General features: G+C 44.5%; 1 protein-coding gene across 2 annotated transcripts in view; it reads left to right on the forward strand.

Moving 5' to 3' along the window:
• Nucleotides 1-22966, forward strand: part of HMCN1 (hemicentin 1) — a 166825-nt gene that overhangs the window by 107777 nt on the left and 36082 nt on the right. For both annotated transcript variants that reach the window (XM_038144148.1, XM_038144147.1), the window contains exons 47-66: nt 2138-2251; nt 4819-4905; nt 5317-5508; nt 6248-6421; nt 7349-7462; nt 8877-9022; nt 10621-10771; nt 11476-11679; nt 13241-13354; nt 14186-14373; nt 14798-14894; nt 17771-17932; nt 18123-18236; nt 18355-18557; nt 18793-18874; nt 18988-19119; nt 19340-19489; nt 20528-20687; nt 21251-21375; nt 22782-22965. In XM_038144148.1, coding sequence (XP_038000076.1) covers nt 2138-2251; nt 4819-4905; nt 5317-5508; nt 6248-6421; nt 7349-7462; nt 8877-9022; nt 10621-10771; nt 11476-11679; nt 13241-13354; nt 14186-14373; nt 14798-14894; nt 17771-17932; nt 18123-18236; nt 18355-18557; nt 18793-18874; nt 18988-19119; nt 19340-19489; nt 20528-20687; nt 21251-21375; nt 22782-22965 — 2893 coding nt within the window. The remainder of the gene's footprint in view (nt 1-2137; nt 2252-4818; nt 4906-5316; nt 5509-6247; nt 6422-7348; nt 7463-8876; nt 9023-10620; nt 10772-11475; nt 11680-13240; nt 13355-14185; nt 14374-14797; nt 14895-17770; nt 17933-18122; nt 18237-18354; nt 18558-18792; nt 18875-18987; nt 19120-19339; nt 19490-20527; nt 20688-21250; nt 21376-22781; nt 22966) is intronic.

Raw genomic sequence — 22966 nt, forward strand, 5'->3', positions numbered from 1 at the left:
TGAAGTTTTGTAATGGCCACCAAGCAAACCTAAGAAAACTATGAGACAAGTAAAGAGCTGGAAGGTGTTTAAGAGCTCAGCTAAGACTGCATTTGAAGCTGATAAGCTTCAGGATATTTTAATGAGTGCAGCTTTTAAAGTTACAGATAGTCCTGTGCTATGCTTTCCCATTTTTGCATATGGTGTGTGGAAAAAGGAGTGGGTGTGTGATTATTTCCCAGTATGAACCTGGCTCTGGGAGCTGCTCTGCATTCCCTTCTGTCTCAAGTTGCCATCAACAAAAATAACATCTTCTGGGCTTGATTGTTTCTGTCCTGTCTGTTGCTTTCTACACCCACACTAATCTCACCTCCTGGATGGAGAGTCAGGAAGAGAGAGACAAAAAGATGTTTATTGTCTCTGGATGTTGGCTGTGTGGGAGGGGAAACATGCCAGGGCTCAGGGTTTTTTTTCCTCTAAACTTTGTGCTTCAGAAAGCTACATGTTGTTGTAGTGAACTGTAGCCAGCATGGCACTTGGAGCTTTATTTGTGCTTGTAAAGCTGTAAAAAACAACAACAACAAAAATCCTCCTCTAATTTTGGAGTTAAATACGTCGTTAAAGCAAGATTTTGGTTCTGTTGACTGAAAACATACTTGGCATTGTAGATAATTTCAGTGTGTGGACACACTGCTGGCAGCTTTTAGTCAGTTAATTCAGATCATGGAATCACAGAATATCCTGAGCTGGAAATCTAGTCCAACTCCTGGCCTTGCACAGGACACCCCAACAACCCCAACCAGTGCTTGAGAGCATTGTCCAGATACTGATGTTTGCTTTTGATGATCCTTTCTGCATATCTTCTAGGAAAAAAAAATCCAGTGTACCCCTCTTGCTTCCAATGCAGCTCATGCCCTAAGCTGCACATGGGCTTTAGGAAGGAGAAGAGCTTCTGTTTAGCCAAATGTAGAAAATCTGTCCTGCCTCAGCACTGGAGAGCTGGGTGTGTGGTGCCAGGGAAGGTCACAGTCTCCTGCAGGCAGGTTTCTGCTTCTTCTTGGCCTTGTGCAGGGGTGGATGGGAGAAGGGATCAGGGAGATGCAAGGCTGGAAGACTTCAGCCTCCCTCAGTCTCCCGGTGCTCCCTCTGGCAGGCAGGATTCCTTGGGCAGAGGCACATCCAGTAACCAGCTCAGCAGTTTGTTCCTGCAGGTGCGTGACCGGGATCATCCCGTTCTGGGCTGTGTCCCAGCAGTGATAGCCACAGGCAGGAGCTGCCCAGGGCAGGGGTGGTGTGCATTAGGGAATGCTGCTAACCAGAAACTGGGAAAAGCTGCGGGCTGCCTGCCACCTTTGGCTTCACACTCAGATGCTTCCTAATGTCTATTCTGCTGTTCTTTTGCCAAAAAGCAAGGAAAGAGAAGTTACTCTGTGATGGCAAAGCAGGGATATTCCTCATCTTTGGTCAAACGTACTTGCAAATCTTTCTTTTAAACAAACTTATCTGTGCAAAGGTGACTTGACAACTACAGAGTCAAGAAGAATCTGTTCTTTCAAGCCTTTGCATGTAAACCAGTGCTATCATCAGCTGTTACTATTATTATTGATGGCACAATTAATGCAAATGCTAGAAGGGAGAGGTGGAATTTTATTCCTTATCTATGAAAATACCTTAAGGATATTTATAACACAAGGTATTTATAGAAGTAAGCTTATTTTTGTGTGTACACACATAAAAAGCACTGATGAGGCATTATTAATTTTCCTGAATATTCATCTAGAATCTCAGTACAGCAAAGGACTCTTGTGAGTGAAAACCCTGCTGTCTGAGGCACTGTGTGCTGTCTCACTTTCCTGCCCAGCAGTGTGTGTTACAAGCTCAGTGTTCCTGCCATGTCCTAACTGCCAATCCATGAATCCTGTGCAGTGGAGCAGGGTGTGTGTGCCCTGCCCAGCCCTGGGGTGGTGCTGGGTGGCAGAGCAGGGAGTGTGTGCCCTGCCCAGCCCTGGGATGGTGCTGGGTGGCAGAGCAGGGTGTGTGTGCCCTGCCCAGCCCTGGGATGGTGCTGGGTGGCAGAGCAGGGTGTGTGTGCCCTGCCCAGCCCTGGGATGATGCTGGGTGGCAGAGCAGGACTCTGATGCTGTTTTGGCTGTCTCAGGGGGCCGGACACTGCGGCTCAGCCCCGTGGGTGTGGCAGATGAGGGACATTACACCTGCGTGGTGACCAACGCTGCAGGAGAGGCCAGGAAGGACTTCCACCTCTCTGTCCTGGGTGAGTACCTGCTTGGGTTTAGGACAGCACAAAAGAGGGGTTTGTACAGTAAGGGGGAGGGCATTCTGTATGCTTTGCTGCTATTTTAAAAAAATATTATGCCAAAATACACGTCTTTAGGGAAAAAATAAATAAACTTGATGACACAGACAGAAAATCAGGTTGTAAAGAAAAGCTTCTTCCACACAGAATCATAGAAGAAAAACCCTGGAAGGTTTTCAGTTGGAAGGGACCTTAAAAGCATGTCTCATTCTAAACCTCCCCCATCCCCTGGGCATCGCTACCCCAGGTTGCTCCAAACCCCATCCAGCCTGACCTTGGGTACTTTCAGAGATGACAACCTGTGCCACAGCCTCCCTATTCTCACAGGGAAAAATTCCTTCCCAATATGCCATCTATCCACACCCTCTGACAGTAGGAAGCCATTCCCCCTTGTCCTGTCCCTCCAGATGCTTGTGCAAAGTCCCTCTCCAGCTCTCCTGGAGCCCGTTGAGGTCCTAGAGGGGGCTCCAGAGTCTCCCCAGAGCCTTCTCTTCTCCAGGGTTGGCAATCCCAACTCCAGTACAGTGGAAACCTTCAGTCAGCAGAGCCTTAAGTAAGACAGAGTATATGAACCCATGTGGTAGGGGGTGATCCTGCTGATGTACTTAGACCAGGAGTTGTCCAGCAGGCTCTTTAGATGCTATTTAGAACCATTAATGTATTATTCAATCACATTGTTCAGTTTTGCAAATCAGTATTTTCCCCAGAAAACACTACTTTTTGCTTTAGTAACTGTTATTTTTGTCTATAACTGTCAGGTCTGGCACAGTGCAAGTTTTCTCTCAGCATTTCTGAGTAGAATTTTGTTCTCAGTTTCCTTTCTCTGAGGTTCTGAGCACCCTCATCTTCCTTGGCCTTCAGCTGACTTGGGCATATTCAGCCAGTAAATGATAACTCCCATTCAAGTCAGTTCATGTTTATTTGATGAGCTCATGGAAGTGTAAGTGTGGTAGAATGGAAGAGATGGATAAACACTGGAAAGCATTCATTGTCCAACTGTTTTCTTTGGAGGGTTTTAGTAGCAGTGTGTTCTTGAGGGTTCTGGGAATCTCTAGGCTTTGTTTTCCTTGAAGAAAAATGGTCAGTGAAGCTGATTTCAAGTGGAAAATTCCATTGTTCAGTCCTCTCTTCCCTCCCCCCAATAACATCTTTGTCTTTCTAGAGGAAAGTTACTGGAATGGGTCCTGACAGTGGCACAGAATCCTTACCAGTCACTGTCAGTGGGAACTGTACACAGACATGCCAGGGTTTTTCTGGGTTATTGTAGGAGATGCAGCAATTTGCAGGAAGAGCTTGGTGTAATAAGCACAATATTTAGATATTTGAAAAGGGTTTGGGGTGATTTTGCCATGTTTTTGAAATTAAGATATGTTGATGGCTTACTGTATTATTTTGGAGTCAAAACAATGAATTGCTGTATTTGTTTGTGAACAGTAGTGACTTCTGGCCTGACTTAAGTCCTGAACTTCATGATTTTAAGTTTTCTTTTCCCCCATCTGTTTCCTTCACTCAAGTTTGAACCCTTCATTAGTATCAGAAATCTGGTGTAACATTCTTGTCTCTGTTGACAATTAATTCTGCATATTTCCATGATTCTTTCTTTTATAAAACATTTGCTTCCAGCAATGAATGAGATCACAAATAAGCTGTTAAACATATTAAATATATTAATATTAAATGTATTTTAATTCCTTTCTTCTTAGGTCTTCTTTCTAGGCTGAAAGTTTGCATTTTGCAGAATTATTAAAACATAAATCAGACTCCTTACGCTGACATTTTTGTTAAAAAAATTCCTGTATCTCCTGGAGACGGAGCTGCTTTCTAATAACTACAGGTCTCCTGTTACACTCCATGCCTACTTCAACTTGTAGTGCCAGTTTCTTCTGGCCTGATCTACAAATGCCTCTACCTTGAAAGAAATAATTGATCACAGCTTTTAACCAGCACAGCTACTCCCCAGCATGCTCATAATCTGCCCACCACATCCAAAAGCACAAGTTGACCAGGATAATTTGGAAACATGTCAGCCACATCAGCCATACAGTAGGAGTTTCCTTGCCTTGGGTTGGCTGTTTGCGGGGGGGTGGGATAGGTATTTTAGGGATTTTGTCTTCTACTTCCCTAGAGAAATGTAATTTGTATCACAGCAAGATGCTCTTAGACCTTTGTAGATTTACAAATGTAATTTGTATCACAGCCAGATGCCTTTAGACCTTTGTAGATTTACAAATGTAATTTGTACCATAGCAAGATGCCTATGTTGTGTGTTGGTTCTCATATGGAATTAGCTGTATTTGCAGAGAGCACTGATAAGCCGTGGCACAGCATCCGCTTGTTGGGAATCTGTTGTATTGCTCTTGGTTTTTTCTGGCAGTTACTGTGTAACCAAACACAAACAGTGGTGAGTTTTGTTCTCCTAGTCCTGTGTTCCCGGGCTCATCCCTCCTAGCAGCATCATCGAGCAGCCTGTTGTATTTCAGTGTTGTAAGGAATCCATTCTGATGTTGTGTCCTTGCCTGTTGCAGTGCCTCCAGGTATTGTGGGGGAAAACGCTCTGGAAGATGTGAAAGTGAAGGAGAAGCACGGAGTTACCCTGACGTGTGAGGTGACAGGTAAAAGAACAGGTTGTGATTTACCTTTGGTCATCAAAGCCATGGTCAGATCACTACTGGTGCTGCCCAGCCTCTTTTTTTAAGGGGATTTCAGCTCAGCGGGATTCTTAAATCTCAGATTTAACTGTGGTGCTTAGAGCAGGACTAAGCACTCCTTGTAAAGATTGGATGAGATGAACCAAGAGGGATGTTGCTGTAGTATTTCTTCTCCAAAGGCCTGTGGAATTTCAGAGGAGGCGTATATCACTTCAGGAGGCTCAGAGACTTCAGAATGCATTTTTCCACAACTTCCCTCCTTGAATGTATATGAAAATCACACCTGAAACTGTATTTTCCTGTTTCTCAGAAATCTTGGTATATCCTAGAGGTTATGCACCAACTCATGTTTGCCATTTTCCCGACTCCACCAAGGGAACCCCGTGCCGCAGATCACGTGGCTGAAGGATGGGCAGGCTCTGGCCGAGGCTGGAGATCCCAGGATCTTGTCCAGCGGGCGATCCCTGCGGATCTCCGAGGCGCAGCTCCTGGACACGGGGCGCTACACCTGTGTGGCATCCAACACTGCAGGGGACAGGAGCAAAACCTACAGCCTCAATGTGCTTGGTGAGCAGCTGGGCTGCCTCTGCCAGAGGAACAGGCAGCTCGGGGAGAAAGAGTCCTGTTGGAATTCTGTAGGGCTTTTTGGAGAGCAGTGCACACATTGCCTGTCTGTGATCAGAATTTTACATCTTAGTGATTGGTAGGTGATAGTGGTTTAATAGAAACACCAGTGCTGTGCTTTAGACAACAGAGCTGGAACACAGGGAGCCTTCACAGGGTATCGTCCCTATGGAATGGGCAGGACAGCACTTTGGCTTATTGTGATTCAAGGAAGGAGCATCTGAAGAGCATTTCAGATTGTAATCTCTTCAGAAAAGCTGAAACCATCTGCACTCCTCATTTTTTTTAGTGTTTTTTTTTTTTTTCCATTGAGGGTTATTGCACAACGAAGTGCAAACAATGGTGAGTTTGTTTTCCACACCCTTGTTCCTAGGCTCATCCCTCCTTCCAGGATCATCAAGCAGCAGCTCTGCTCAAGGAGTGGTGGCTGGCTTCCTGGGGAGCTGTGTTTGACAAAGACATGGGTGGGAGTGGATTCCACTGGTTTGGGATCACTGTTGACTTCAGGATAAAACATAACACCAGCTGAGTGTTATCTGGGTCTGGGTTTTGGTGCTTCTTATATGACTGCCCCCCAGCTAGCTGAGGCTGCAGCCAGATTCCTAGACTGAACAGGGACAAGAAAATAGGCTTTTCAGAGAGGGGATTTCCTCCTTGTGGTTACTGATTTTGTTGTTCCCAGTGGCTCCAAGCATTGTGGGAGCAGACAGCGAAGGGAATGCAGAGGATATCACTGTTATCCTCAACAGCCCCACCTCACTGGTCTGTGAAGCTTATTCCTACCCCCCAGCCACCATCACCTGGCTGAAGGATGGGAATCCCTTAGAGTCCAGCAGAAACATCCGCATTCTGCCAGGTAAACTCTGTTCTTATTGAGAAATAACACCTGATTCTTTTATTGTATGTTTTTCTGTTACAGACTTCTTTAAAAAAATCAAAGCATATATTTCTATTTAAAGTGCAATGCACTGGTGCAGGTTGCCCAGAGAAGCTGTGGCTGCCCCATCCCTGGAAGTGTCCAGGGCCAGGCTGGATGGGGCTTAGAGCAACCTGGGCTAGTGGAAGGTGCCCCTGCCCATGAATGGGCTTTAAGTTCGTTCCAGCCCCAACCATTCTGGGATTCTTTGTACTTCCCTAGCACTTCCCATTCCAGTATTTTTAAGTACGTCACATTAACTGATTGTTTATCTGTGTTTTATTATGTATTTACCATTTTATACTGTCAAGCAAAATGATGGGAAAATTCATATGAGTTAATGATGAATATAAATGACTTGCAATTAAGTGTGGAAATCAGATGGAAAGAGATATAAATTAATAAAGAGAATGAGGTGGGATTTTTCTAGGTCATTAGTAGTTTGCCATTTTTTGTTAGTAGAATAATTTCTCCCTAGTTTCTGTGGAGGTGGAAAATGGGAGCAAGCTTCAGAGGGAGCACTGGAGTACTGTAGATGTACAAGTGCCTTACCTTGTTAACTGCAGTGTTCAGAGAAAGAATGAGTCTTGGCTAAATATCTTCAAGAAATTCCCTGCACAGATTTCTTGATGGAATTTCTTAACCAATTTCCCAAGAATCCTTAAGCAGCAGGAGCTGTGATCCATGGCACTGCCATCCTGCACTCATTTGTTACACATGGTGGTAAGCATATTAGGCAGTCAGGCTTTCTGCTTTTCAAAGGGCAGATTTTGGACCAAAGGGTTGGAAATATGCTGCAGGAAGTATTTAAATAACTGGGAAACAAGAGTGTGGTGTGAGTGCTATTAAAGGTTGTGTCTTTGGCAGGTGGGCGGACCCTGCAGATCCTGAACGCCCAGCAGGACAGCGCTGGAAGATACACCTGCATAGCCACAAACGAGGCTGGGGAGACACTGAGGCACTATGAAGTGAAAGTCTACAGTATGGCAATGCTTTCAGTTTTTGAAATTTCTTCTAATTTTGCGTTCTTCCATTTTCCCCATTGCAGTGTTATCTGTCCTGGTGAATACAAGGTTTCCTATTAATGGCTTTGCTGAGCAAACATGTATTAGCTCATGTCATTGCTGGAGGAAAGACACCAGAAAAGTTGATTGTTGCATCCTTTTCAATGCTACAGTTGTGCTAAAAGCCTTTATGTCACTCAGGGGAGGAAGAAGAAACATTTAAGAAACACTGAACTTCAGCTTCCTCTGAAATGCTTCTTTTGGAGCTGATTTTCAAGTCAGATGAGTGCAGCACAGTGGGAAATGTGAGCAGAGAATCTCGTGAGCATAGAAACCATTTTTGAAAAACAGGAGAGGGCCTCTAACATCTAGTGGGAGACTTTATTGAGGAAGGTATAACAGGAGGATACTATTTTTCTATCCTTCCATAAGATCTCATATGCACAAAAGTTTTCCCATTCAAGTCTTTCTGTTAGCACATTATCCTTTGAGCATCTCTACCTAAATACTCAATTTTAATGCTCAAATTCTTCATTATGGGCTCAATAAGCCATGATTTTTTACCTTTTTTTTTTAAATGACCCAGTCTGATTTGGAATTGCTTTGCTCTTTCACAGTAACCATACTGTTATTTAATTACACCAAGTCCTTCATAGGGCCCCTCTGGATTTGGAATAACGAGAAGGTGACAAATGAGTTCATTACTAATGCATGGCTATGTGGGAATGTAATGCCTTCCACCCCCAAATGCCATTGCAACTGTCAGTTATTAGGATACTGTAAGAATTAAGGGAAAATTTAAAAATTCCCAGTGGAAAAGAAGAGTAGAAAATTCTCTGAAAGCATTTTACATAATTTCAAAAATATTATGAGACCAAGCCGGGGGGTAGCTCAAGAATTTTGAAACACTCTATTTTCCTTCTGATTCAGAAAGAAACAGGATTTTGCAACACTGGGATTTCAGTGGAAATTTTGAGTTTTGACCAGCTACCCTGAGTGTGGACTTGTGATCAAACATATGTTTTTGGGAATATTAGTTTCCATTAAAATGCTCTTTTAACCCTGAACTTTACAGAATTGAAGCCAGGCACGTAATAATGAAGTGCTGTGGTTAGATAGAGCTGTAAACAGGTTTGCATGTTTAAAAACCTGCATGTTTAAAAGTGTTGAACACAGTTTTGCGTATTTTTGTGCATAATAACTGTACTAAAAATAGCTGAAAATACATATATATATATAAAAGTAGTAATTTGGCTGTGGGCAAGAGGCAGTTTGTTGGGGGAATGCTTGCTTTCCAGTGGGTTGTTATCTTATTCCAGTTAATGTTGAAATGCTGCAGCAGCCAGTAAGCAATGACAGTCTCTCCCCTCTCTGCCTTTGTCTGTGTGCAGTTCCACCCACCATTGCCAAAGGGGATGTCTCAGGGACAGGGCTGTCCCCCAAGGAGGTGAAGATCAAAGTGAACCACAGCCTGACCCTGGAGTGTGAAGCTCACGCCATTCCTGCTCCTGTCATCAGCTGGTACAAGGATGGACAGGCCAGTCACAAACTCGATTCCTTCCTCTGAGATGTGGGACAGAAACAGCTGTGTGTTCCCTGTCTCTGGAAATTGCTTCCATACAGAGAACAGGAGTCACTCTCGCCTCCCTGCTGCTGGCAGAACCACTGCCCAGCAGTCTGGGGTGTTTGCTGGCACCCAGACCTCTGCAAATCAACATCTTGGCTTTTGGTGGGTGCCTGGCAGTGCCTGAGACACCAGGGCTGGAGTTTCCAGGCCTGGCACTGGCCTGTGCTGGGAGAGGGAGTGCCCTTCTTGGCAGGAGCATCCCATGGTGTGACCACAGGGCCCGTGGCTGTAGTGTAAAGCCCCCAAAGGCCCTGTTATTTACAGATGGTTCTCTCAAGTGCTGCCCTTGCAGAAGTTGCAGAGCCTCCCCCTTGGTCCTGGCAGAGCTCACAAAGCCACAAGAGCATCTGGCTGCTCCGGGGAGAGGGGTGAGGCACAAGTCCTGCCACACACAGCGCTCCATGAATCTGTCTGGGGAGCTTGGGAAGGGCAGGGCCATGGGGACACACTGAAATACAGCACAAGGGGTGAGTAAAAAAGGAACTCTGCTGCTTTCCTTGTAAGAAAGGAGAGTATAATCTTTTGCTTGAGCTGTTCTTGGTAGGGTGCTCATGGAGCAGCTCTTCCTGGATTTAACGAGCATGTGGGAATAATGGGGATGATCACCTGCTGGCTGTTTCAGGTGTGCCCTGCTGTTCTGGGATCCCCGGGAGTCCTGGCTGTATTGCCAAAGAAATATGGGGAGTTAAGAGGTCCCCAAAGGCAGTGACTGTGCACACCTGACTGCCACTGACACAGCAGCTGCTGCTCCTTAGTCTGCCCTGGGTGAAAGGCTCTCGCTCCTGTCTATGGACTGAATGAATTGTCCCCTGCAGGACTGGAATTCAGTGCTGACTCCCTAATCATGGAAGCATGGGCTCATGGCATGGTTTGGGTTGGAAGGGACCTCAAAGCCCATCCAGTTCCACCCCTGCCATGGGCAGGGACACCTCCCACTAGACCAGGCTGCTGATGTAGATGAGCACATGTAATGTATTGTGGACACACAGGCTGTGTCACTGTGCTGTCACATGTGAGGCACATTTGGGCACAGGAATATCCAATCCTGTGTCTCTCTGTGCTGCTGCTTTGTCCATTCTATGTTCAAACCATGTCCTTGCTGGCAGCAGATCTGTAGGATGGGTTAGATCCATTTGTTCACCTCACAGAAAGCTGGGAATTTTCCAGGTATTGGAAGCTTGGCCAGTGAGTTCAGGGGTTGGATCCAGTCTGATTGGATCCAATGTCACAAGAGCCCTGGCCTTGTGGCCCTTCCCCCCTGATGGTGATGGAATTGCTCCTCTCAGCAGCATCCTGGGGCTAGGAGTGATGGAAAATCCACATCCTTGAGGAGACCAGCCACCACGATCAGAAGGATGAAGATTCAGAGTTTCTGACAACCGTGAAAAGAAAATTGTCTCCAGGAGCTTGGAGCTTGACTGAGTTTACTCAATATCACTACCACAAATCTGGCTATTTCTGGTGTGTTCTTTTCTGAGTATTAATTTTCATTTGAATTGCCATTGCAGCCACTGCAGGCAGATGAGCATGTCGTGATCCAGGGCAGTGGCCACACCCTGCACATCAAGGAGGCCCAGGTGTCAGACACGGGGCGCTACACTTGTCTGGCCTCCAACATTGCTGGGGAGGATGAGCTGGAATTTGATGTAAATATACAAGGTAAAAGGGTTATAAAAACTCTCCTGTTAGCCTGCTTTTTTAGTGTTCTGGGATGTTGGATTTAATAATTTTAGGCCTTTTACCCTTGCCTGGTCAAACCCAATGCTTTTGTGTTTTCAGGGATATTTTGCTCATTGCTGAGATGTAATATTTGATTTTACTTTTTTATTTTGTGTTTCTGAAATCAATGCAAGGACATAGGAACTCTGATCTTCCTCTAAATGCCATGAAAAATTTTAATTTGTTTTGAACTGAGACATACATCACTTTTCTGTTTCAAGTAGTATTTAGAGTCCCCAGACATAAGCATCCTATTGGCCTACTGTGTGTAAATACAAGGAAACAATCATGAGTAATTTCTGAAAATTGAGACAAAATGAGAGCTTGAGTGAAACCAGATACCACATTGTTTAAGTATTTTTGTTGATGAATACCCTCTGTGTTTGTTACCAGGTCATCTTACACTATTATTTATCATTCTTCAAAAAATACTCAGTCAATTGCTCAATTGTTCATTTTGAGCAATTGAACTAGAGTTTCAGAACTAGAGTTTCCTGGGTAACTTAATGTGGGGGGAGGGGTTTATTTAATACACTTAATTTTTATTTCTGCTATTGAACATTACAATATCTTCTTATTTCTTGACTTTAAAATGAGCTACTTCTGCTGCAAGATGCTAACATTATTCCTCTTCTTTGTTGTAGTTCCTCCTAGCTTCCAAAAGTCTTACAGGGAATGGGAAGCTGGGAACATGGTGGATGCAGAAAGAGGTGGAGAAAGTAAAGATGTGATTGTCAACAACCCCATCTCACTGTACTGTGAGACCAATGCTGTTCCTCCCCCTGTGCTCACGTGGTTTAAGGATGGGCATCCCCTGAGCTCCAGTGACAGAGTGCTCATCCTGCCAGGTGGGTGTCCAGGTGGCACTCTCTGGCCCTGCACAGAGGTGATGAAAGGGATGGAGCCCCTCTCCTGTGAGGAAAGGCTGGGAGAGTTGGGATTGTTCAGCCTGGAGAAAAGAAGCTTCAGGCTGACCTCACTGTGGCCTTCCAGTGCCTGAAGGGGCTGACAAGAAAGATGGAGAGAGGCTGTGTACAAGGGATGGAGGGACAGGACAAGGGGGTATGGACTCAAAAGAGAATGGGTTTAGATGGGATATTGGGAAGCAATTCTTGGCTATGAGGGTGGGGAGGCCCTGGCACAGAGAAACTGTGGCTGCCCCTGGATCCCTGAAAGTGTCCAAGGCCAGGTTGGAGCAAGCTGGAATAGTGGAAGGTGTCCCTGCCCATGGCAGGGGGTTGCATTGGATGATCTCTAAGGTCCCCTCCAACCCAAGGCATTCTATGATTCCATGATTGAGAAATGGCCTTAGTGCTGGTATTTGTAGTGATGACACATTTCTCCTCTTCAGAAAGCTTCTTTAATGTTCTTTTCAGACTTCATTAGGTGGAAATGTTTCTGTCGAGTCCTTGGCCTGAAGTTGCTTTCTTTAATTTAAGAAGTAGTCCCTAAAATAGTGTGAATGTCACCATTGAGCTCTCACAGTAAATCATGGAATTGCAGAACAGTTTGGTTTGAAGGAATCTTAAGGCCCATCTCATTCCACCCTCTGCCATGGGCTGGGATACCTTCCACTATCCCAGGTTGCTCCAAGCCCCATCCAGCCTGGCCTTGGACACTTCAGCGTGTTGCAAAATGAAATGCAGCAATGGTACCTTCTCTCTGATGTGTTCCTGATTTATTTCCTTGTTAAATTTGCTTTGACAAAAAGATAGTTGGAATAGAAAAGCCTCTTAACCAAGGGGTGAGGCATGGAAAGCATATTTGCAGCAGAAAAATGGCCATAATCCCCTGCTTAAGCTTGTGGGGAAGGAAAAGAGCTGCCTACAGTCATGAGTGTTGCTATGCAGAGATGTTTTGGGATGGAGTGTTTAAGGAAGGGCAGTGGTAAAAGAGGAACACCTGCTTGTCCATCTTGCTCATCTCTTGAGAGAGCAATGACAAATACTCCCAAAGTGCATTCCTAAGATTCCTCTCCTTCTGAAGGTATGCATATGGCTATGCTTTTATGAAGAATAGAGTGAAAAGTACCTCTAAGCCTCAGAAGTGAATCTGTTTGGTTTGGAACAGAATATTCTGTGCTTGTATTTCCTTTTGCCTTTTAGTTCTGTGCCATCTTACTGAGAAATGTTTCTATTTTTGATGGAAAAGTAATGCCTGGCTACATATTGGTGCAGCATGATCTTCCTTTATGGGGAATTAATTGCTCTTTTTTACATTTCAGTGTGAGCATGGCTGCACTCCAACTATCCGCCTGTAGAAAAAGTAGCCAGGAAATAAAAACCTTTAGCTACTTATAATTCAGACCAAATGCTGACCATTCATAAATTTGCTTGCTCAGGTCTCTGGTGGGATGTGGTGTGGAGATGATGGAGAGTGCTTGATGCTGCCTTGGGCTTTTGTTTGCAGGAGGCCGGGTGCTGCAGATCGCGCGGGCCCGCGCGGGGGACGCCGGCAGATACGCGTGTGTGGCGGTCAACGAGGCGGGGCAGGACTCCATCCACTACGACGTCCGAGTGCTCTGTGAGCTCCCCTTCTCCTCTGAGTGCCAAAAACGGGCTTCTGTGCAAAATAACCAACCATTACAGTCCAGGAGTCCATAGTGTTTTTAATGATTATTTGTAAGCTCTGACGTTAACGTGTTTAGGGTGCTGGAGCTGTACAGCTGTACGGATTTGTGTGAACAGAGTTGATGTTTTTAGTTCCATATGTGTAGGTTATTGTTACAGGAACTCAGTTGTGTTACACCTCTCACCATTCACCAGAAAGAAAAGCATAGGTAAAAATTCAGGTTTTGTCTTGGTATCTCTTGTTCTCTCTTCAGCTTCCCATTGAAAATTGTAACCAAGACTTTTCTCTCTTTCTTTATTTTGGCCATAATTTTCCACAATACCTGCACAACTCCTGAAGCCTGAAGGGGACTGAGGATTCAGATTAATGAATCCCTGTACAACCATTTGGATGACCTTTTGTGTCTGTTGATGTGTCAGTGCTTTAGCCTTGGGAAACACTTCTTTGCCTTTATGGCAGTGTTACACCACTGCAAATACTGATTCATTGTTACAATGGGGTCCTGCCTTGAAAATCATCTTTTATTTTGATGGCAAAGAACACAGTGGAATAATTGGGAAATGGGTTTTCATCTCTCCTTCTCTCTGTGTGCTGTGAATAAGTGTAGTTCTGCTGCAGTCCTTGGAGTTAGGCTGAGTTGTTCCAGCTGAACTACTCATGGGATGGCTTTATCTTTCACTGGATTCACTGGAGGTTTCACTCCTTCCTCCTGCAAACTCAGTCTAATCTCACAACCACCTGAGAGGTGCTGAGTGTGAGTGTTCTCACCTTTGCTCCCTGCAGCTCCCCCATCCATCAGAGGGGCTGATGGGGACCTTCCTGAGGAGGTGACTGTGCTGGTGGGCAAGGAGGCAGCCATGGACTGCATTCCCAGTGGGAGCCCTTCCCCAGGGATCACCTGGCAGAGGGATGGCCAGCTCCTGGCAGAGGATGACAAACACACATTGCTGTCCAATGGAAGGAGGTTACAGGTAGTGGTGTCATCTTTTTCGTAGTGGAAAAACTGGGTTTTGGCAACAAAAATCTGTCTGGTTTTGCTGAGTAGGAAATTACTTTCTTTCTCCTACAAGGTGCTGCAAATAGCACCTTAGGAGTTTTTGTCCTTTGTTCCTGTGCCTCACCTGCTGCTTCTCACTCCCATATAATTCCTCAGATCCAACTATTTGTGGGATCATGCTGTGAACCACATCAGTTGAAATCACTTACTTTTACTGACTTTTTTTGAGCAAATAGTGAAAATAGTGTATTCTGAAGATCTTTCCTTCCCATTGATGAATGAAATTGAATAAAACTATGAAAGGAGGGAGCTGGGCTTAATCCTCTCCACTTGCTTCTTTGGCAGGGAGTTGTCTATATATTAGCTCCAAAGCCATATTTTGTCTTTTTTTGCCTTAGATTTTGAATTCCCAAATAACAGATACTGGCAGGTATGTCTGCATTGCAGAAAACATAGCTGGAAGTGCCAAGAAGTATTTTAACCTCAATGTTCATGGTAAGTACTGTCATCCTTAACTTCTGTCTTCTGTCAAATGCTGGTTCAGCTTGGATGTGTTATTTTTAGCAGAGTGCTCAGCCCCCCCCCTCAGCTTCATTCATGCGAGCCCTACTGGGTGTGATGGAGATTCTGACAGACCAGAACTCAAATATCAATTTAAAGTACCTTGACAACATATGGCTCTTAAAACCACCTGGCTTTGGCTCCTCATAAGTGTTCCAGAAAGGTGGGAATTGTTATTTAGGGAGCCTTGTGTGGTAGCTGTGTTCACCCAGTTGGGATTGCTGAACCCTGGAACCTTGAATTGTAAGTAGGTTGGATTGTAGCCTGTTTTGATGCATTCAGAAAATGCATTCTTTCAAAGAAATTAATGATAGAAAGCATTAATCAAAGACACACAGCTTGTAAAAGCTTGGGTTTTAGAAATGTGCCCTTTGAGGTTCCTTTCTGTTCTCTATTTTTGGTTTTCTTGTGGAGTTGCAATAGGGTTAAAGTGAATGTTGGCTTTAGGCATTAGAAGTCTAAGACAAATACAATCAAGACATTTTTCATGAAGCAGTCTCCACTACCTCCCCTTCCCTCTCCCGACAACTTCAGAAAATCAAGACATCTCTAATTAACATTTCAGAGAAAACCCAGTCTTCCCCTTCTATTTCTGCCCACTCTCAGCTTTCCATCCTGAAGAGAAAAGAAGTATCATTCCCACTAATTCTTCTGCACCATTCCAACCTGAACAAGGAATACTGGCAGCTACATTTTTTTTTCTGCTTTATCTCATAGAAAACAAGGGCTGTCCTTTCTCCCACCTAAAGACACTGCTGGCATACCAGGAATATGAGGAGTCAGCGTATTGCACCCAGAATAATTCCATTTTCCTCTGTCACACATGCAGCAAATTTACCTACTACATGGCACAGATTTATAGCACTTTTTGCTACTCAGTAATGCATTTAGCCAAAAATAGTGTTGTCGTGGGAAGAATTTGCCCTGGAGTTGTTCTCTGAGAAATTATTTTCTGGTCAGACAGTGGAGTCTGCCCACATTTCCTGATGTGTGAGCTTTGCATTTGAATCAAAATACTTCACTTTTCCTGACATTCGTGTTTAAATTTAAACTTCCGTCTTAAAAATACTTGGTTTTAGTGACTATAGCTAAATACTATTCTCTTAAAAGTAATATTTGCATGAAGTTCCAATTCTAACTCAACAGTATTACCAACATAGGTCTTATGCATTTTTCTTAATGCAGTTTAATTTGAAAAATTAGAATGTAGCTGTTCAGGAAAAGACCACACAGGGTGAAGCACTAAGGAAAATGCATCATCTGTAAGCAGCAGGATCTGTGTTTTGTCAATGTCACAAAAAAGGCTATTTCCCAGCATTTTTGTGTGTTTCTAATAGAACTGCTCTCATAAATTTAAATAAAATACTAACAATGATACTCTTCATTAAATTGAAAAATTCACTTCTGGTCTCCAAGGTGAGTAATAAAACTAATATAACACAACTAATATAACACCTTTTAGAACATATGAAATAAACATCCAGATTTAAAATAGTAGGGAAGTAACAGGTAATTTTCATGGTGAGTGCTATATTTGAGCCCATGACTGTGTCTTTATGCACATACAGCTACATTTGCATATGCAGATTACCTATGGTACATTTGTGGGTGTTTTATGCTGCAGAAATTGAAATCAACCACTGACATAATTTAAGCAAGTTTCATTAAAGACAGCTGAGATTTGGCCCTGTACATTAAATAGCCCACTGCCAATAATCACATCTGTGGAAGATGAACTGTAAAAGTAAATAAATATAAATAACTATCAAATGCCATCAGATCAGAATTCTCCACTTGCTCTAGTGAACCATTTTATCCTCTTTATCAGGGAAATATTCTTCACTTATTCCAAGCTGAAAAATACAGGCTGAATTCCCCATTTACATGGACTGCTCTTGTTTGTGCAGTGCCCAGAGGAGCCATAAAGTTGCCTTAATGACTGGTTTGTGTCACTCAAGTGGCAGCAAACAGCTGGAGCATTTCGGGGGAAGATGGGCCAAAATACTTCAGCATTTCTGTCTTTGAAGAGGAGGATTCCATGTGTTCTTTGGAATGATTTTTCCACCCAGTAAAGCCAAGAACATGCTTTTGCCTTCCTCTTAATTGTTTTATATATCCCCACTGCAAAAACATGGCAACTAGAGCTTGGGGGTTATTAAAAGGAAGAGATTTACAGTTCTTTCATTCTAAATCGTTCTTGTAGAAAGGTCACATGTCAAACTATTCTTGATTTAAAAATTCTGGGACTTGTAAGCTTAAGGAATGCACCCCTTGGAGCAATGCTGCATGCCAGGATTTTCCAGTGCTTAGCTCACTGCTAAGCAACAGGTTTGTCTGGTTGACAGAACCACTCTGAACTGTGTTGGGAGGAATAAGCTTGGGGTCTCTGTAGGTGGAAAATGGACTGTTCCAAAAAGAACAGAAGCAGCAAGCAATCAGGAAGAAGTGAGAGTCATCCTACACATCCTGACAATGGGAATTTGCTCTCACACAGCAAATGTCCCTGAGCATCATCAGGATCTTGTGTAGGTTCACTAGCCCTTCCAAGCCTCCAGCACAGAAGGACTGCAAATGGAATAATTGACATTTTTGTGAAGTACAGGAACAGGAATGACCATTAGATTGTTTCAGTCTCATTTCCAGATGCATCCAAAGAGCAGTGGATCCATTCATAGGATGTGAAAGCTTTTTGCAACCTGGCCCTTTTGAAAAATGCAGCAATTCAGCTTTAATATAGTAAATCATGATCTTGTGGGAAATTCTTTGCTGATGCAGTGATAGGTGCTATTAATGTATTTCTCTTTCCACAGTTCCTCCAAGTGTTGTTGGGACTAACCCTGAGAATCTGACCGTGGTGGTGAATAATTTCATCTCTCTGACTTGTGAGGTCACGGGCTTTCCACCTCCTGATCTCAGCTGGCTCAAGAATGGAAAGCCTATCAGTTCAAATTCCAACACTTTTATTGTGCCTGGTGAGGAATCTCAGCTATTCTGCTGCCTTTGGGCTCAGCTTCTGTCTGGTTTGTCATGACAGGGCCCGTGGCCACTCTTCATGGGGCACAGTGCCTGTGCTCAGCCTGTTGCACCTGCAGTTCTAAACCAGCCTTTGGGATTGAAACAGTCACCACAGAGCAAACCTCCAGCCTTCTTTCCTCGCTCCAGGTGCTCGGACGCTGCAGATTCCCCGAGCCAAGCTGTCAGATGGTGGAGAATACACATGTACTGCCAGGAACCCAGCTGGGGAAAGTCAGAAGAAGAGCTTCCTAACTGTCCTTGGTTCGTGTTTTCCTGTTTCCTGAAATAATATCTATTGTTTGGGAAGTGTGGGAAGGTTTATCTGCTTTATGGGGCTGTTCCAGCACAATGCAGAACTGACTCTGGGCTCCTTCCCCAGTGCCCCCGAGCATCAAGGCCCAGGGGGGAGCGTCGGTGACAGTGCTGAACGTGCGAGTGGGCACCCCGGTGACCCTGGACTGCGAGTCCAATGCCATCCCTGCCCCAGTCATCACCTGGTACAAGAACAGCCGCCTCATTGCCGACTCTGCTGCCCTGGAGGTCCTGGCAGATGGGCAGACCCTGCGCATTAAGGCTGCAGAGGTGGGCCAGGCCGGGGGGAGGCTGCATCTGCCACTGCTCTGCCACTGCCAAGCAGTTATTTCAGTCTTTAGTGGTGTATTTTATTTGCTGTACGTGGGAGATGTGTTTCCTGGAGGCTTTTCATCCTGTGAGAAGCAATTTGAGTTGGGAGGGGCACAGGTTGTTAATGTCTCTAAACTGTAGCATTAAAATAAGCATCCGTAATGATTTCTCTTAAAGCTTGTTTTTATTTCAGGTTTCTGACACAGGGCAGTATGTGTGCAAAGCCATAAATATTGCAGGACGAGATGATAAAAATTTCCATCTAAATGTTTATGGTAAGCACCCTCTGCATCATCTACAATAGTTGTTGTAATAACATAAACTTAGCAGATTAGGCACTTCAAACTCAGTTTATGTAACATTCTTACTGCTTCCATTCCATTCACAGTGCCTCCAAGTATAGAGGGCCCTGATCAAGAGCTGGTCAGTGAATCCATCAGTAATCCTGTCACCTTTGTGTGTGATGCTGCTGGAATTCCTCCACCCACATTAGTGTGGCTTAAGAATGGAAAACAGATAGGTAACATGGTCTCATGCTTTTCACTCCTCTTCTTCCCCTCTTTGAGGCACCACTTTGCTGTTTGCTGTCTGGTTTGTGTTTCTTCTTTATTTGTCTCTAGACACTCTTATGAGAACTGATTGGAATCTTTGTTTTGAAACTTTGATGGAACAATTTCTCCCAAAAGAGATGTTTGCTCCCTGTAGCTGGTTTGGAATGATGACTTGTTTATGTATTTCAGAAAACTTGGATTCTCTTGAAGTTCATATTTTATCTGGTGGAAGCAAGCTTCAGATTGCTCGCTCTCAGCTCCTGGACAGTGGCACCTACACGTGTATTGCTTCCAATCCAGAGGGGAAAGCTCAGAAAACCTATGTGCTTTCCATCCAAGGTAAGGAATGGTGGAGGATGCAGGGAGCAGAAGTGGTTGAACATTGGATGAATGTGACACTGTCTGTGCTTGGGACACTGAGATCACATAACCACATAGAAAAGTGGAGAATTTGGGCTGTTACTTTTGTAACCAGAGGGGAGAGAGGTTGGAGAATTCAATACTTCTAGCCCAAAATTTGCATGGAAAAGAATATCCTTAAGCCCTGACTGTGGAACTTGAACAGAGTTCTGCAGCTTGTGGGTGTCTGCTGCTGGTCACATCCTTCCTCCTGCTGAGCACTGGAGCTGCCTTGGTTGGTTGTGGAGCAGCACACGGACATAGATTCAGGAGCAGTGCTACCTATTGTGTCATGGCAGGAGTTAGCAAAGACCTACTGCCAGAATTTCCTTAGGAATACTTCCCCACCCCCACCTCAAATGACAAACACTTATTTGTTATGGAATTGTCTCCTGCCTCGCTGTGAATCACCCTTAGTCTGTGACTGCTGTGTTTTCTCTGTTCCTAATGACTCATCCCAACTAATTGCACTGGTGTACCCCTGCCTGCCAGCTTTTCCCCAAGTTTAGGAATGGCATGTCAAGCTGGTAGTTTGATCAAATGTGTCTGAAATTGTTTGAAATGCTCAGAACTTATTAGTGGGACTGACAGTCTCGACTTCATGGATAGCAGGACTTTTATCCGTGTTCCTTGGAAGGGCAGGCTGGAAATGGCTTTGATTAGGATGGAATTAATGTGGCTGTTCACAGGGCCATGATGGTGTTGGTTACAGAATCCCAGACTGGTCTGGGCTAGAAGGGACCTTAAAGCCCATCCAGTGCCACCCCCTGCCATGGGCAGGGACGCCTTCCATTATCCAAGCCCCATCCAACCTGGCCTTGGACACTTCCACGGGTCCAGGGGCAGCCACAGCTGCTGAGAACCTGCCCCAGGTGCTGTACTATGGGCTGGTGCTCATGAGCTGCTGTAGTGGGGCTGTTTTTAGTTCAGGTTACATTTCTTGCTGCTGAATCTCATCCTTCCATGGTGCATTTCCAGTTCCTCCCAGTATTGCTGGCTCTGAGATGCCGAGCGAGGTCAGTGTCCTCCTGGGAGAGAGTGTTCAGCTGTTCTGCAATGCCACTGGAGTGCCCACCCCGGATGTGCAGTGGCTGAAGGATGGAAAAACAGTTGCCAGCGATGATTTGCAGAGGATAAGGCAAGAAAAACCAGCAGACGCTGCATTCTCTTCTATAATTTTAAGGGTCCTAAGGGGGGAATGGGAAGAGAGCCTGAACTGGAGCTTAGCCAGGTTAAGAACATCATCTCCCTCCTTAGCTTCTATAAATCAAGTACAATTTGTTAGTCCTTTGATTTTTTAAAATTTCATTTTCTTAACAGAGATAAGTTTATGATATTTATGTCTTTCTCAGTTAATAAATTCCATAAATGTTTATCAGCTTCATGAAAGTTTATTAAGGTCATTTAGTTCCTTTGGAGGGGAAAGATCTGAGGCATGGAAATATTTTACTTAATGCTTATCATTATGGGTCCTTCAAAAGTCTGGCTGGGGTTGAATCTTAAAACCAAGTTAAACAGGACATCTCTAGGAAAAACTTCTTAGCTTGTCTCTAACAGAAATATTTTGCAAAACACAATGCATCTCTCATCAAGCTCCCAGGAGGATTGAGGTAGTTACTGAAATGTCCAGGCCAGACTGTTTATTTGCTAGGTCAGAGGAACACTAAACAAACTCACTGTGCTTTGTGATGGTCCTTGTAGAGTGACTCCAGATGGCAGCACATTAAACATCTCCAGAGCTCTCACCTCAGACATGGGAAAATACACTTGTGTGGCTACTAACCCTGCAGGAGAGGAGGACAGGATTTTCAACCTGAATGTATATGGTGAGTTCTGCCAGATGTGAAACCCAAGCCTGCTCCATAATCCCATCCTTGGGAGTGCTCCCAAGGGAGAGCCCAGAGAGGAATGCCTGTCTGCAGTGGAATCCTGCATGCACATGTTTCCAATTGCCTGTGCTGTAGATATTACACAGGATCCTCTGTCAATGACAAAAGGGTTGAAATTGCTGGTAAATGTGTTTTGGGATAAACAGGAATTAATTCTTTGGTGGATTTCATAATAGAGGGATTGTGCTTGTGGTGATTTTTTATTTCTTGTGGGGAAGATTATATTTGGGCTGATTTCCTGTGACCCTGCTGTTTTGTTGTATTATCTTCCCTAATTCCTGTCAAAGCACATCAGCTATGAGCAGAGTGGTATGAAGGGAACTGATAGTTGAAGGTCCCGAGAGTTTAAAAATGAGGGAGTGTTGGAGGAAATTGCACAGTTTGACATCCAGTGGCTAGTGAGTGTAATCCTTTAGCAGCACAGAGAGTGGATATTTTAAGTTGTGGAAAATGTGGTCATTAAGTGGAGGGAGGAGGGGAGAGTTCTGCCCAGACAGGGTTTCACTGCAGGGTAGGTGTCTGTCCCACTTACAGAGACTCAGGAGTCACTAGGAACACAGGCATGAGCAGAGCAGAAAGAGATGACCTTTGGTATCATAAAAAACAGTGCTGAATGATCACAGCACATCTTTTTGGCACAGAATGGCTCTGCACAACAGCAGGGAGTTTGTGCTCAGTTTGCATTGGCTGAAGTTCAAGCAATAACCAACTTAAAAGTCTTGTTGGTGTCACTGTCACAGTGAGTGATGGGATCCTAACTGAGCCAGTGCCTGGAGCTGCACCTGGCTGAGCTTCTTTATGTAGTGAACCCCCCAAGGCCATGGCTTTCAAACTGAACTGTAACCCCAAAGAGCCCCAGAGCATCAGTTTGTGTCATCATCCAAAACACTTACCTAGACATTTTGAACTTTCTCCATTTAAGAATGAAATAAGCAGATGAATCCAGACATCAATAAATTAACTTTCCTCCTCTGTGATTTCACTGTGCTTAAGATTTATTAAAGGCCATGAGTTTGAGTGGTCCCTTCTGGCCCTGGGTTCAGCCCATCCCTTCCTGCACTGTCCTTCTCTCCCCAGGAACTTCAGGCCCTAAGCTCTGTCTTGCTTGCTGCAGGCTGGCAAATCAAAGAGAAGTCTACTGTCATTGTACAGTGCCTCTGATTTGAAATACAAAGATGGATGATTTTTAGTCCTCAATATTATTGTCTGAGGATTTACTCTATCAAAAATGGGATCCTCTTACTGAATTGCTAGTGGGGCATTAGGGGCAGGACTTCCTGCAGGGTGAAATGGTTTCAAGAGCCTGTTTTAATACATTGCTTTCCATCATCTAAAAAATGCAGTTCCTCCAACAATAGCCAATAGTAAAGATGAAGCAGAGGAGCTCACTGCCCTTTTGGACACCTCCCTAAATATTGAATGTGCTGCTGCTGGGACCCCCCCACCACAGCTCCACTGGCTGAAGAATGGCCTTCCTCTGTCTGTCTCCTCCCAGATCAAGCTCCTCTCAGCTGGACAGATCCTCAGG

The sequence above is a fragment of the Motacilla alba genome, chromosome 8 (assembly GCF_015832195.1).
Source record: "Motacilla alba alba isolate MOTALB_02 chromosome 8, Motacilla_alba_V1.0_pri, whole genome shotgun sequence".
NCBI lineage: Eukaryota > Metazoa > Chordata > Aves > Passeriformes > Motacillidae > Motacilla > Motacilla alba.